Raw genomic sequence first — 13,340 nt, 5'->3', positions numbered from 1 at the left:
CAGACACGATCACACTTTGTACAGCAGGTGTAATGCACGCTGTCCAGAAAGCGTGGGAGCACCACAAGGAATACTAACTGGAAAGAACTTTGTGTAACACCTAGCATATCGTTGGCCTTTAACAGTTACTGTTAATCATAAATTCAAATTGTCTAGCGATTTTCATGCCTAAGTCATATATATACCTAGGGTGATTTCATGGACAGGTACTGACCTTGACTTTATCTGCTGTTCTGATATGTTGTGGGAGACAGGGTTGCTGGGCAAATTTAATGCCAACAATGTCCCCCCTGCCCGAGGTGGGGGGGTTGGAATTCAGCAAGTCTGGGAAGGAAAAGGAGGCTTTTCAGTTTGTTTCTTTCTATAGTTTGATTATTTTAACTTATAAATACATTCATGTTTTTAAAGTGTCAATGGGGTTTCTGGGCGGGGAGATTTGGGCTTTTTTGTTGGTGTATTTGTTTGGTTTCTATTTTGTACCACTATTTAGTAAACAAACAAACAAAAACCCTAAACTAATAATACACTCTCGGGAAACTCAGTATTTTAGAAGTCATTCCAGTCAGATTTAGTTAGGATTTTAGGAAAGTGTTGATCAGAAAGTATTTGTTGGCAGAAAGAGGAATGAGCACAGGCTTTAAGCTCAAGGGGGCCTTAACTAGTAGATTCAGACCCACTATTGACAAATGACATAATCTCGTTAAGCCTTTGTTTCCTCATATTTGTAAGGCAGCTAATAATTCCAACCACCTTCAGGTACTTTCCAGTCCCTCAATGAGATGCTCTGCACGTAAAGTACCCAGTGCCAAATGTGGCAAACGTCGGCTTCTCAAATGGTACCTGTGATCATTTTTATCATATGTATGTTGCTGTCCTAGTTGCTGGCTCATAGCAGGTTAGAATGAAGATGCTGGCTCAAATTGACAATTAAATTGGGGTTGGTATTAGGATTAATAGTTAGAGTCTGTAATAGATTAGGGTTAGGATTGAAATTAGAATTCAATTAAGGTTAGAATTAAAATGCACACAGAGGTGATTATTAAGGATGGGGTTAATTAAAACTGGATAATGGAAGAAGGAAGCAGTATGAGGAGTACTGGTTTAGTTGGGTGGAAAATTAAAGAGAAAAGCAATGTGGAAACCCACGTAGAATTCACTGATAAAGGAAAAGTCCTTTTCCTTTATCCTTCTCATAGAGATGAGAAGGATTAGAGTCCAGAGCAGAACTGAGCCCAGTCTTCCGAGCTGTTTCCTACAGGTGCAGTCATCCCCCTCCTGGATGAATAATACCTAGTATTCACGGGGCTCGGCTGAGGCCCCCTCCCATCCTGAGCAGGAGCAGGACCAGCATGGGGAAAGGAATGCCCAGGGCCCACACAGCTGCATCTAGCCCAGCACCGGTGCCAGCACCGCATTCCACACCCCCAGCTCCCTAGGCTGTTGCTGAGTGGACAGGAGCATCCAGGAGCCAAAACCCGCCTTCTCTCCAATCTCCTTCTCGGCTTCCCCCCGACACCCAGCCTCCACTGTAGCTACCAGCTCTTTAATCCCACAGACAACCTACTCCACACTTTGTGCAAGTCTCTTGGAAATGCATATTGTGTATCACAGCATTTTAGAGTGGAAAGTAACCATAGAGATCACAATCCAACATGGATACTTTTATTTTACCTATTTACATGATGGGGATAATCCTTGTAGGTCAGTCTTGCTTTGCAAATACTCTACTCGTAGTGAATAGGAGTGAGATGCCGGGTGTTCATGCATGTACAAAGGGCATTAGAATGATTATAGGCAAGGAGTTATTCCCAATGGAGACATCCACATCTGCAGGAGAAGCTACCCTTTCACTCAGAGACACGCAGGAGTGAGCAGTTCCTCAATCTGTACACTGCTCAGAAGTACTGACAATGATTCTCCTTATTCCTCCTGCCCCCGAGGGGACTATCTGCCTCCATATCCAACGTGGGTAACCCCTTTACTGTGCACCTGTGTGATCGTAGGAAGTCACTCAACTTCTCCGAGCCTCATCTTCTTCATCCATTCAACAAGGGGCATTGATTAGGTAATCTTGAAGGTTGCTTACGACTCTAATACTCTTTCATTCTATAATTCTAAAAGCCAATGTCTGCTTCCTATTCCCAGGGCCTAAAGTGCTGTCAAACTGATGCTGATGATGCAGAAAAGGGAAAAGGAGCCAGTAGGAAAAGAGCATTCCAGAGTCTCATTTGCTAGCTCTTAATAGTCTCTCCAAAACAGCTCTCCCTCTCCTCCCACCCTTGATCCTCCTCCTGTGTGGTTACAGTAGAGGGTGGGGCGCGACCAGCAGGCCTTAGAGCATTACGTGAGGACAGGCAGAAGGGGATCACGGCAGAGCAGCAGACAGAAAAGATGATTAGTTAGAGGAGCTCGGGACCTAATCCCCTATCCTGCTGTCCCATCCCGCCCAGCTCCTCTCACTCCTGCGACAGTAACCTGTCCTCTCTTAAGCCTGCTCCGATGATCTCTAAGGCTTCTTCTACCTCCTAAGGTAATCCTCTTTAGCCATCAAGACCCTTTAGCTAGGAGAGCCTGATCCTTCCCTTCTGAAGCCCCATTCTCTCTGAAGACACACCCACTCCTTCTTTCTCTCTATAGGACTAAATTCATACCACCTGGTCCCACCACTGTCAGAAAGCCTGATCTTCCTCTCTGGCCTCTCCTCTCTCTTGCAATCTGGTCTGTACCGCGTTCAACCACACTCCCCCCTCCATTTTAATCTCTCAGAGATTTTAAGACATCAGGGAGCCCCAGGGAAGAGAATGTTTTGGAGTCACTGAAATATAGGAAAGCAAGCAAGTCAGACAGCCCAAGGTGGCCAAAAACTTCTGCAAGTAATTCTAAATAACTACCCAGACGCTCAGAAAACACGCGAGAGGCAGGCAGAGCTCTTCCCCCAGAGACCACAGACAGATTCTAGAAACAGAGAAAACAGTGAGGCAGCATTCTGACCATCCTGAAGGAACTTCCCAGAGAATATTCGTTGGCCTCCCCATCAGTGATTAACACTGATACAGCTTTCCCGACTACAGAGTACTTCCCACACCCTTGTCCTTGAACTACTAGGTGGCAGACAGTTCAGTCCGTCACAGATGGCCGAGAAAGCCTGTCAGAGAAGGGGAGAGATGAACCAAACAGGAAGGATTCTCATGGTGAGGCACAGTCTCACTGCAGAAAGGGGGCTGGTGTAGAGGTTAGAAGACATGCACCCAAATCCATCATTCAGGGACAAGGCATGGGCTCACAGGACTGGAAGACACTTCAGGGATCATATTGCCCCATGTCCTAACCACCACTTGCGGTTTCTACTATTGACTGTCAGTGTAACCTGGATGGGCAGTTAAGCCCCTATCACCTCAGCCGCCACCTGTATAATAAGGGGTTATACCAAATGTTTTTAAAGAATCCTTATATACCTAAAATTCTTTGATTCAGAGAGTCTAAGATTTAGGAATGTATACCCAAAAGCTAAGGTTGAGCAAAACTGACTTCAAGGGCTCCCTTTCTGAGATGTACCAAGAGTCTTCCAGAAATACACAGATCACACAGAACAGCAAACCCCAGGGACTTGGGACTCTTGATCTAAAAGCAAGTGCAAAGGCCCTGCCTCTCTCATTCATCTTATATCCGGCCTCAGGGACAAGAGCTGCTTTAGCCACAGAGGCATGGCTCCTTAAAGAAGGCATCTTCTCGAGGGTCTGCAGATCAGACCATTCACCCAAGAATCTTACTTACTAGAACTTGAGAAGAAAGAACAAGTTCCTCTGGAAGATTAAGAAAGAAGAAAAAATACTGGGGGGAAGGGCTGTGAGTAAAGGGAGGATAAGGAGGATTAAGGGGGAAAACTACAGAGTTGCTTTGTAGGCTCTTTGGTTGGGCAAGAGTCTGAAGTGGAATCAGGTTTTAGAAGGGGAGTCATTTCTTAAACAAGGGATTGAGGAAAACATTGATTCCCACGGCCTGGGGGTTTGCTGAAAGAAGGCTTTCAAGGGAAATTGCCTGGGGCCACACATTGTTGCTGGACAGATAACCCGGGGCTCTTGGGTCAGAGGAGCTAGGGATGTGTGTGTTTAGGAGAACCGGTCAGGGTAACTGGCTACCCATGGGGAGATGTCGCTGGGCAACACTCTTGATAGGGGGCCCCGGGGCTCATGGGGTTCCCCAGTTGCCAAAGGAGGGAGGGCGGGGCTGGAGGACCTCGGGCTAGTGGGCACGCCCTTGCCCAGGCCTGCAGTGGCCGCTCCCGCCAGCTGGCCCAAGGCCCTGCCCGGGTCCCCTCCCTCCACCCAAGCCTAAGAGGGGTGCGCGCCGGGTCCCACTGCTGAGCCAGCTCCCTCCCTCGGCTCCACACCCGCGCCCGGCTGGCGGAGCTCCCGGGGGAGAAGGTGGAAGGCACCACGAGGGCGCGGAGGGGGTGTGGGAGGCGGGGGGCGTGGGGAATGCGGCAGCTTGGCCCCCCCGCGACCAGCCCAACCCCCCGTCGCCCCCCTCCACCTCCAACCGAATGGTTTGCTCCGAGCGCCCTATTTAATCCCCGCGACTGCAGCAGCGCCGGCTCCCTCCCGGTCCCCGCCTCGGCCCCGGGCTCCGAAGCGGCTCGGGGGCGCCCTGTCGGTCAGCGTCGTCGCCCACCCCCTGCCCAGCCCCCGCCCCCGGGGACCCAGGCTCGCCAGCGCGCAGCGGGGAGCCGGCCGGGACGCGCCATGGGGGGCCCCTCCGCCCTGCCCCTGCTGCTGCTCCTGGCCTGCTGCGGGGCGCCCGGCGGGGCCAACCTCTCCCAGGACGGTGAGTTTGGGGGGGGGCGGCGCTGGGAGGTGGGGGACCGGGGCGGGGGCTCCGATCGCAGCGGGGCGGGGGAGCCTGTGGGCTTTGTCTGGGAGCGGGGGCTCGAGTCGCCGCCGCCGCTGTACCGGGTGGGTCTGCCCGGGCGTCCGTGTCGGTGCGGGGCTGGGGTGTGCGGGCTGTGCACCTGCTGTACGCCTCGCTGTGTGCGTGTGCGCCGGGCTCGCTCGGCTCGGCGCAGCCCGGCTTGGCCGTGCCGCTGTCCGTGTGCGTGTGTCTGGGTGTGCGCGTCTGTGTTGGTGTTTCTGTGTCAGGATCTGTGTGTATGTCTGTGTCAGTGTGTGTTGGGGGCGGAGTGAGATCTGTCGCCGTTTCAGTAAGGGCGTGTGTCGGGGGTTTGTGTATGTGTCTGGAGGGGTTGGATAGCCAGTGCAAACCCCCAAACTGCTGTATGCAAACACCGCTGCCCACCCCCCGCCCGCCCCCACCCGCGGCGCAGCTCCGAGTGGGCAGGGAAGGGGGCCTGGGTGAGGCTGCCGAGGGGGGCGTGGGCAAGGAAGGGGGGGGCTTCTCCTTGGAGCAAAACAACAACACAGGGCGGGGGGCCCCAGGATGGCAGTATCCCTAGCGGTGGCAGCAGCTGGGAAAAGAAACCCAGACAGGAGCGGAGGAGGTGGGGGAAGGTTGGGCAAAAGGAAGGATCAAGATATTTGGGAAGGAGGATGCCGAGAAAACCCAAAGCTGTCTTGGGCTAAGCACTGATTTTGCCAGATTAGGGGTGGGGTAGCTCGCCTGGTCCCCTTTGCTCCAGGTGGGAACTCAAGCCTTCTTGCGTTTGTAAGCGAAGAGACAAGGAAGAGAGTGGGGGGAGCAGGGAGGCGGGGCCAGGGCGAGGGGACTTGGGGAAGAGCCCCTCCCGCCCTGGACCCAGCTATGTAGGTCAGCGCTGTGGGGGCCCCTCGGTTTTCTTAAAGGCTGCTGACGGTTCATGGGGTGGCGGGGGACAGTTTGTAGGGAGCCCAGGAAGAGAGCCACGGCTCAGAGCCTCAGGTCCCCTGAGGCGGGAGGGCAGGCAGTGGAGGGACTAACGGAATGCATCCTCAGTCTTCTCCTTCTCCGCCCAGTCAGAGGAGGGCTGGGCTGCGTTAGGGGGAGAGGGGACAGGACCTCTGCAGAGCAAAGGGATGTGGGGAGAGTGAGAGGGAGGGTGGTGGCTATGCCCGGACAGATGCCAACGAAAAACAGAAAGAACCGCAGGGGAGGAGAAAGGGGAGGCGGCTCCTGGGCTATGGACCCAGTGGCCAGCAGGGATGGGCACAGGGCCAGGGCGGGGCGGGGGTGGAGAGGGGAGGGGTTGAAACTGGGGAGGATGATGTAAAGAATTTCATCGGAAGAAAACAGGCGAAGAGTCAGGGTGCTGGAGGAATCACTGCTCCATCTCCCCTGACCTCCTCCCCCCCAGCCCTGTTTCCATCATGATAAAGGAGCTTCAGTTGGTATGAGGACACTGGGGATCCCCTCCCTATAGCTGGCTGGCTGACTCCTTCCACGCTGTACCCATCAGCACCCCAAAGGGAGTCCCCGCCCGAGTCACCACAGAGACAGCAGCCCCTCCCCTCCAGGGAATCCCCCTTCCCCAGAGGATTACACTCATGACCCTGCTCACTGAGGAGGTGAGGAGAGTCCCGAGGGCCAGCTAGGTATGTGGCAAGGAGAGACTGCTGGCTCTATGTGTCTCAGTAATGACCCTCTACCAGGCCTTGACTTTCATCCGCAGCCCCTGGCTTTCTCATCCCACTAGCTGTATTCAGCATAGACGGTGTGACCCAAACTGCACCTGTTCAGGAGTGGGGACGGACAGCCCCAGTCTGGGACCTACACAGAGGGAAGTCACCCCAGAAAGCTGGGAGCTCTTCAGCCCTAGGACATAAACATTGGAGAACAGAGTAAATCTGTATACTAGACAAGTCTTTCTTCACCAAACACAGTATTTTGTCTTGGCCCTCAATCTGGGGTCCCAGCCCTTCCTCGGGTGTCAGGTTGAGAGGAAGAGAAACCCTCTGCCCTCACATTTATAAACACATCCCAGCAGTGCTGGGGGGAAAGACTACAAGGCACTAACTTCAGAATGGAGAATTTCCAGAGGAGAGGTCAGGAAGTCAGGGATGGGGAGGGAGGTCTGTTCCCAAGGAAGAGTCAAATGAAGCCTCATTTTCCTTGTAGAGTATTATCTGTCTAGATAGTAGACATACGTCTGATGTGCAATGTCCTGGGACTTACTGATGTACAAGACATACAGCCCCACACAGTCTTTCTCTAAATTAATTCCATCTCTTAGTTTCTGGACCTAAGAGGGCCAGCTCTGATGCGGGAGGTAGTCGCATAGATCTGAGGCTCATGGATGGTGGTCTTGATGACCATTCTGACCAGGATCATGCAGAAGGTGGGTCTGGTGCCCCTGATGTGGCCTGGGTCCCCCAGCAGGGAGCGAGGCAGTGCAGAGCCTACCTGGTGATGTTTGCCCAAAACAAGGAGATGTGGTGTGAAAGCGTGAGGACAACATTCCCTAATACAGGGATGCCTGAGTGGTCTACGGTGTGTGGTAGAGTGGCTACTTCCAGGCAGAGGGAGGGAAACAAACAGCATGTGCTGCTGGGACATAGAGCTCCCTGGAGTAGAGCACGTTTGGAGGGTTCATAAGGCTGAAGAGGGACTGAGAGGCTGGAGAAGCGCGGGAAATGCTATGAGAACCGACCGTTCATGCTGTGGCTGGAGGCCCAGGACCCGTCTGCACATTCAGTTTGCCACCTGCTCCTTCCCTCTCACATTTCTCCACTGATCCTGGCAGAAGCTGGCAACTCCAGGTTTGGCGGACACAAGCCTATGAACTTAATGTGTTCTCTGGTAATCTCTGGTAAGCAGCTCGGCATTCAGCACTGTGACCAGCCTTCCTTGGGCTCTTCCTTCTGCTTCTCAAGTTGTTTCCCGCACCCTGTGAGCTGACCACGTGTAGAGGATGGGTGGACAGCCTGACTTTGCTTCAGCCTGTAGCAATTTAACCTTGTACCGCCCTGCCCGACACATGAATATCTTTCCCTTTCCAATGACCTTCTGTCCACTGTCGTCCATTCTTCAGCCCCTTGGCCAGGTGCCCGGTGTAGAGCTCATGCCCAATGTGCCGGAGAAGTCCAGAAAGCATTCACTCCAGAGCTGCCCACGGGTCTGCTTGGCAGGCCTCCTCCATCCCGTTTCTTCCTCCCTGCAGCTGTAACCGTTCTGTCCCTGTAACCGTGCTCTCCCCAGTGCAGCTGTAGCCCTTGGGAAGGATAGACGTGTGTTTCCTGGCACCGAGAACTTGAGGCCTTCAGAGAGATGCTGGTATGGCAGAGCTTCGTGAACTCCATGCAGAACCAGTCTGTCGGACGAGGGGCCCGAGCTGTGGCACGGCCCCTGGCCATCCAGAGTCCCACTGCAGCCTCTGCCCCAAGCTCTCCCCGGGGCTAGGCAGCACTGCTGGGCGAAGGAGTTTCTTTCAGGACCAGGACGGTGGTTTTCTCACTTTTAGTGTTGAAAATGTGAAATTCCTTTATCACATAAGTAAAACAGATCAAAGGAGAATTACCGCTTGAAAGAGAGAAGACAGACCTGTGGCTCTTTCACCCTTCTTCCTGCCCCCCCCAAACAATCTTGATGCCTGGGCCCTCTGCTACATGCAGCTTGAGGTCCTCTGGTCTCCCCCGACAGCAAGGGAGCTAGGCCGCTGCCCTCAGATGCTCTCTCTCCTTCCTCTTCCAACTGAGGAAGACTGGAGGCCCAAGTCTAATTTCAAGAGTGCCTTGTTGGAGACATTCCCTCTTCACTTGGAGAGTGACTCACAGTTCTGCAGCCATAAAATTCCACAGATGGCATCTTTTTTGGTGCGCTGGTCACTTTGAAACAGCAGATCGGGGAGTTGTGCCATTGGTCTGTGAATCCTGAGATTTGATGTCGGTACTCCTCGCTGATACTACTCCCTTGAGGTCCACATAATATGCAGAAGGGGATCAAAAGCTGCTTGTCCTTAAGTCACATGCTAGGACTGATATCTTCACAGTTATCACCAGAGAGATAAAACCCCGGGGGGGGGGGGTGGCTGTGGGGCGTCACAGTCTTTGTTATTTCCTACTCCAGTAACTGCACACTGGCTCTGTGATCCCTTTGTCATCTGCTTCTCAGTGACAGAATGTCACCTAAGGCTGGTAACCTAGGTTCCAGATTTTCCATGAAAGCAACTGGTGGCCTGGACTACCTCCTTACTGACCACTGAATGAAACATCCCCAAGGCATTAGAAAGTTTTGGTAATTATATCTCCTCCTCTCATTTTTCATGTTAAAATTTAACATTTCCTGTTTAACCATTGGCTATAGGCCCATATACTGGAACATTCTGTTTCCTGGATGAGGTCATGTCCTAGAGGTCTATCCATAAACTCTGAGAACAGCAATCCCCACGGGAATGCTTATAAGAGATAGAGAGAAACAAACCATTAGAAAAAGAGCCCGGAGAAACAAGCCATCTGATAAAGATTCAGGTCCCTAAAAACTCAGTCAAATTAAGAACAAACACTCCATGCAACTATAAAATGGAGAAGAATAAGTCTCTGGGGCCAAAGACCTGCCTCTTCCTCTAGGATCAGCAGTAGTGATGATTCTTTACAAGGTCAGAAGCAGCTGGTGCTCAGGGTTCCTATAACCCAAGTAAAAACCCAATCCAACCCTGTTATAACAAAGAGATCCATCCCTTCTAACACTGAGAAGCCTAGCTTTCAAGAGTCTTGAACACATGAAGTTGTTGAGACTTTTGCAAAATAGAGGCTTAGCAAAGCTACATATTCTTCACTGAAGCAACAAGTACTGGAGAGAGAACTAGATTTGTCCCTTTACCAAAATTTCTCTAAGTGTAAAGAGACCGACCAAATGTCCCAACTAATGTCCTGAAGACAAATGCCTTCTTAAGAGGCATGATCCATTCCTCTTTCCCATACATGATGAAGACTGGACTGTTCATGGCAATTTGGGATGCCTCTGGGCACCCTGACTCTGATACATCTCATACCCTATCTGATGGTAAGACACTTTGGCTTTCTCATGCCCTAGTGTCTCTGAGGGGACACAGGCACTATTTCCCTCATTAGAAGATACTTTTATTCATAATTGATTGTGGCAAATTAAAACCCCCTCCACCACCCCTAATACCTAGGTAACTGTCGTAACTACTAAGGCTCACGTTGACAAACTCAGTCTGGTGGTGGTCCTCACTTTTTATATGATCTCGGGTGTATATATGGCAGGTTCAAACAAAGGACTTCAGGAGGCCTTTTAGAGCAAGTGATGGGTATAGCATGATCTTAACAGAAGTCCCGATGTCTGCTTTCAGTATGACTTCTGGAGAGCTGGATGCCTTAACCCATCATCCCTGTTCCCCTCTGCTTTTTGAGGAAGGAACTGAAGCTCTGAGCTCTCCATGGTGCTAGCCCCCACGTGCCACTCCAGGCTCTCTTTGCTGCTCTCCGTGGTCCTGCTCTCCCTCCAAACTTCCAAGTCTCCACCTCTCCTAAGGTGCATCTCCTTCCCCTCACCACAAACACGCAGGATCTTGGCTATGATCCCTGACCTCTTCCACCAGGAAGAGGGGAACAAACCTTGAGATATAGATACGAAAGGTCGTCACGACCATCTAAACAACTGTAGGAAGGGGACAGAACGAGCAGGTGAAACTGAGGTTGAGAAGATGAGCTGTTTGAAATGCTCAGTGACCTCAGATGGCCTCAGAAGAACTGGATGTTTTGCCATATGTGGAGTCATAAACGATAAACAGAACTACAAATAGTCCTGTTTTCGATTAAGACAGTATTGCTCATATACAGTAGTACCACATCTGCCCTGTAAGTGCGGAATACAAAAATGTGCCCTCCTCAGTTTGCTAAGTACCCCCCTCTTAACACCACTCTGAGCCTGACAACCAACTCAAACTGTCCTGTCATGGTGCTTATTTTCTCTTTTCCCTCAACCTTAGAAGTAAATACAAAGAGAATATATACAGATGGGTTATCCGAATAGGTAAGGGAGGAATTTAATATATATGAGAGACACCAAAAACAAATACCAAAACCCTGACTCACGTCCCCCATCTTTACAACCATCTTGTACAGAACTAAATACAACCATCTTATCCCAGAGTCCAAGTCCTTGGCCAAATCTCAAGAGGCGCATCTTTAAACTGGACTCTGCTACTCTTTTGGGGTATCTGCCAATACTGATGACGTCAAATGCAGCAAGGAGCCGAGAATGCTCAGCCCCTGCCAGTCTGAGACTAGACAGCCTGTTCCTCCCATCAAATCAAAACCACACAAGCTTATCTTCCCCTAAATCCTGATTTCCCCTAAGTGCTGATTTCGTATCAATTTCTTAGTAATCATTCTTATAATAGTTTACACTGGTGAATGACCTACAGCAGAATCTAGTTGGGGAGGCGAGCTTCCAGGATGAATTTTCAGGGCCCCTCTTCCATCTCCTCATGTGAAACAAGGAGAAACTTCATTCCTCAAGGACAGATAATGGAAGTGATTTATCTCCATGAGTGAGCCTTCAGGAAGACAGAATTTAGGTTACAGTAACAGCTGGAGTATCTCCTATCTACTCATCTCCTTGAGCCCCCTGTTCTCACGGACAGCAGACATGTTTCAGAAAGGATTCTAATGCAGAGCTTCCAACATTTTTTTTTTTTTTCAAAATTGTATCATTATTCTGCGTTGAGTTCTTCCCTCTGGGATTCCTTAAACCTCTCTCTCTCTCTGTCTCCTAGAGATCTCCAGGAGAATGATAAGAAAGCTAAATAATATAAAGAACTAAAATGTAGTCTTCTCTAAGGATTTATTTTTCCTTACCCCAGATAGACCTGCACTAATTGTGTATTGATTGCTAATTATAAGCACCTTTGGCTCATTTACTTCCAGTTCAGGGTCAGGAAGGTCAGATGCATCACCTTGCCCTAGGGAAAAAAAAGAACAAGAAATGAAGGCTGCTATCTCAGCCATTCATCTCTAACCTAACCACTACTTAGCTCTGCACTTCCTTCATATAATCCCAGATATTAGCCAGGCAGAGTGGGGAACCAGTACTTCCAATACCAGATTTCATTGTGATTATGCAAATCCTGGCTTCCTACGTTTATTTGTCTTCTTCTGTTGCCCCAATTCTTTGCTTCCAATCCTGATTCTAGAATTCCAGCCAAAACCTTGGGGTAAAAAGCTCCAGAGGGTGAACTGGTTTCTGGAGTCTTTGACTTAAATACCTGATACTTCTTAGAAACCCAGCAAGACTCTAATAAATACATTGATGACAAGTAACTTGAGACTTAGCATGGCTTAGGTCAACCTCTGAAGAGCCTAGAGCCAAGTTCTTTCCTTATTATGAAACGAAGGGCCAGTTTTGCCATCTGCTCCTAATCATTTGTCCCTCAGCAAATGCAAAAATGACAGTAGGACAATTGTACTCATTCTTACTAACTCTTACTCTAATTACTAAGGATGAAATCTTTCTAAACACGTATTATGTGTTTTCTCCTCTAATCTCTATCCTATCATCTCAAACAAATATAAAAACTACCACCACTAAGCCCCTGGGCCTCACATATTCTCATTTATCCTCAACTGCTGCTTCATGCCAACTCTCTCCTGGTTTCCAAGCCCTGGAGTCCAGTGTCAGTGACAGATGGCCTGAGCCTCAGCCCTTGGGAGGGGAGAGGATTCTGTCCCTCTCCTGGGGAGTCTGAGCAGAAGAGAGAACCTAAATTCTGCTTTGGGGAGAATCTCTGAGTTTAAGCCATATGGTTTTCTGGAAGTAAGGCGTTCTGACTAATAATGGGCTGGGGAAAAGGGCTCTGTATCTGGGTCATAAGAAAAGCTGTGTGTTTGTGTCAGAAAAAAATAAAAACAGAGATATGAATAGTGAAAACTGTAGTGTGTCATGTGTGTTGAGGGACACATGCTAAATGAGAGAAAGAGGGTGACTAGGTTGGAATATATATGTATCGTGGAGAACAAAAATTGAGTATATACCCTCCTCAGAGAAGGTACTCAATGAAGGTTTAAGAAAAGAACAGGAGATCTGTGGGTCCCCATTGTGGGGACCATGAAGTCTGTAGGCTTGGAAGAATGTGTCTGTTTCACCAAAGCACTCAAGTCCCCCTGGAAGGCACAAAGTAAGGCTAATTGAACAATGTGCCACCCTCTGGAAAATACATTTTTAAGTGAAAAAAGTGAAAGGAAGAGACTGTTACGACTGAGGGAGGGGGCCTGGAGCAGTGGAGGTGTGCAGAGCGGAACACATTTGTCTTCATGTAATGCTCCTCAGCACTGCCCTGAACCTGCCATCCACACCTTGACTCTCATCACCCAGTGAAGGGAAACAGTAAAAACAAGTCAGTGAAATCAGAACCAGCAGAGATGAATGCTTTCTTGCCTGGCTTCTAACAAATT

The 13,340-nt window shown here is 50.0% G+C and overlaps 1 protein-coding gene across 2 annotated transcripts in view; it reads left to right on the top strand.

The window, feature by feature from the left end:
- The first annotated feature begins 4,595 nt into the window (after nucleotides 1-4,595).
- The window catches only part of CADM3 (cell adhesion molecule 3), a 31,263-nt gene continuing 22,518 nt past the window's right edge, over nucleotides 4,596-13,340 (top strand). The window contains exon 1 of one of the 2 annotated variants that reach the window (XM_032397171.1): nucleotides 4,596-4,824. In XM_032397171.1, the coding sequence (XP_032253062.1) occupies nucleotides 4,743-4,824 (82 nt within the window). In that variant the 5' untranslated portion in view covers nucleotides 4,596-4,742. The remainder of the gene's footprint in view (nucleotides 4,825-13,340) is intronic. The other variant, XM_032397172.1, reaches the window with a different exon arrangement.

The sequence above is a fragment of the Phoca vitulina genome, unplaced genomic scaffold, assembly GCF_004348235.1.
Source record: "Phoca vitulina isolate PV1807 unplaced genomic scaffold, GSC_HSeal_1.0 scaffold97, whole genome shotgun sequence".
Classification (NCBI taxonomy): domain Eukaryota; kingdom Metazoa; phylum Chordata; class Mammalia; order Carnivora; family Phocidae; genus Phoca; species Phoca vitulina.
This window is presented reverse-complemented; position numbering and strand designations above follow the sequence as displayed.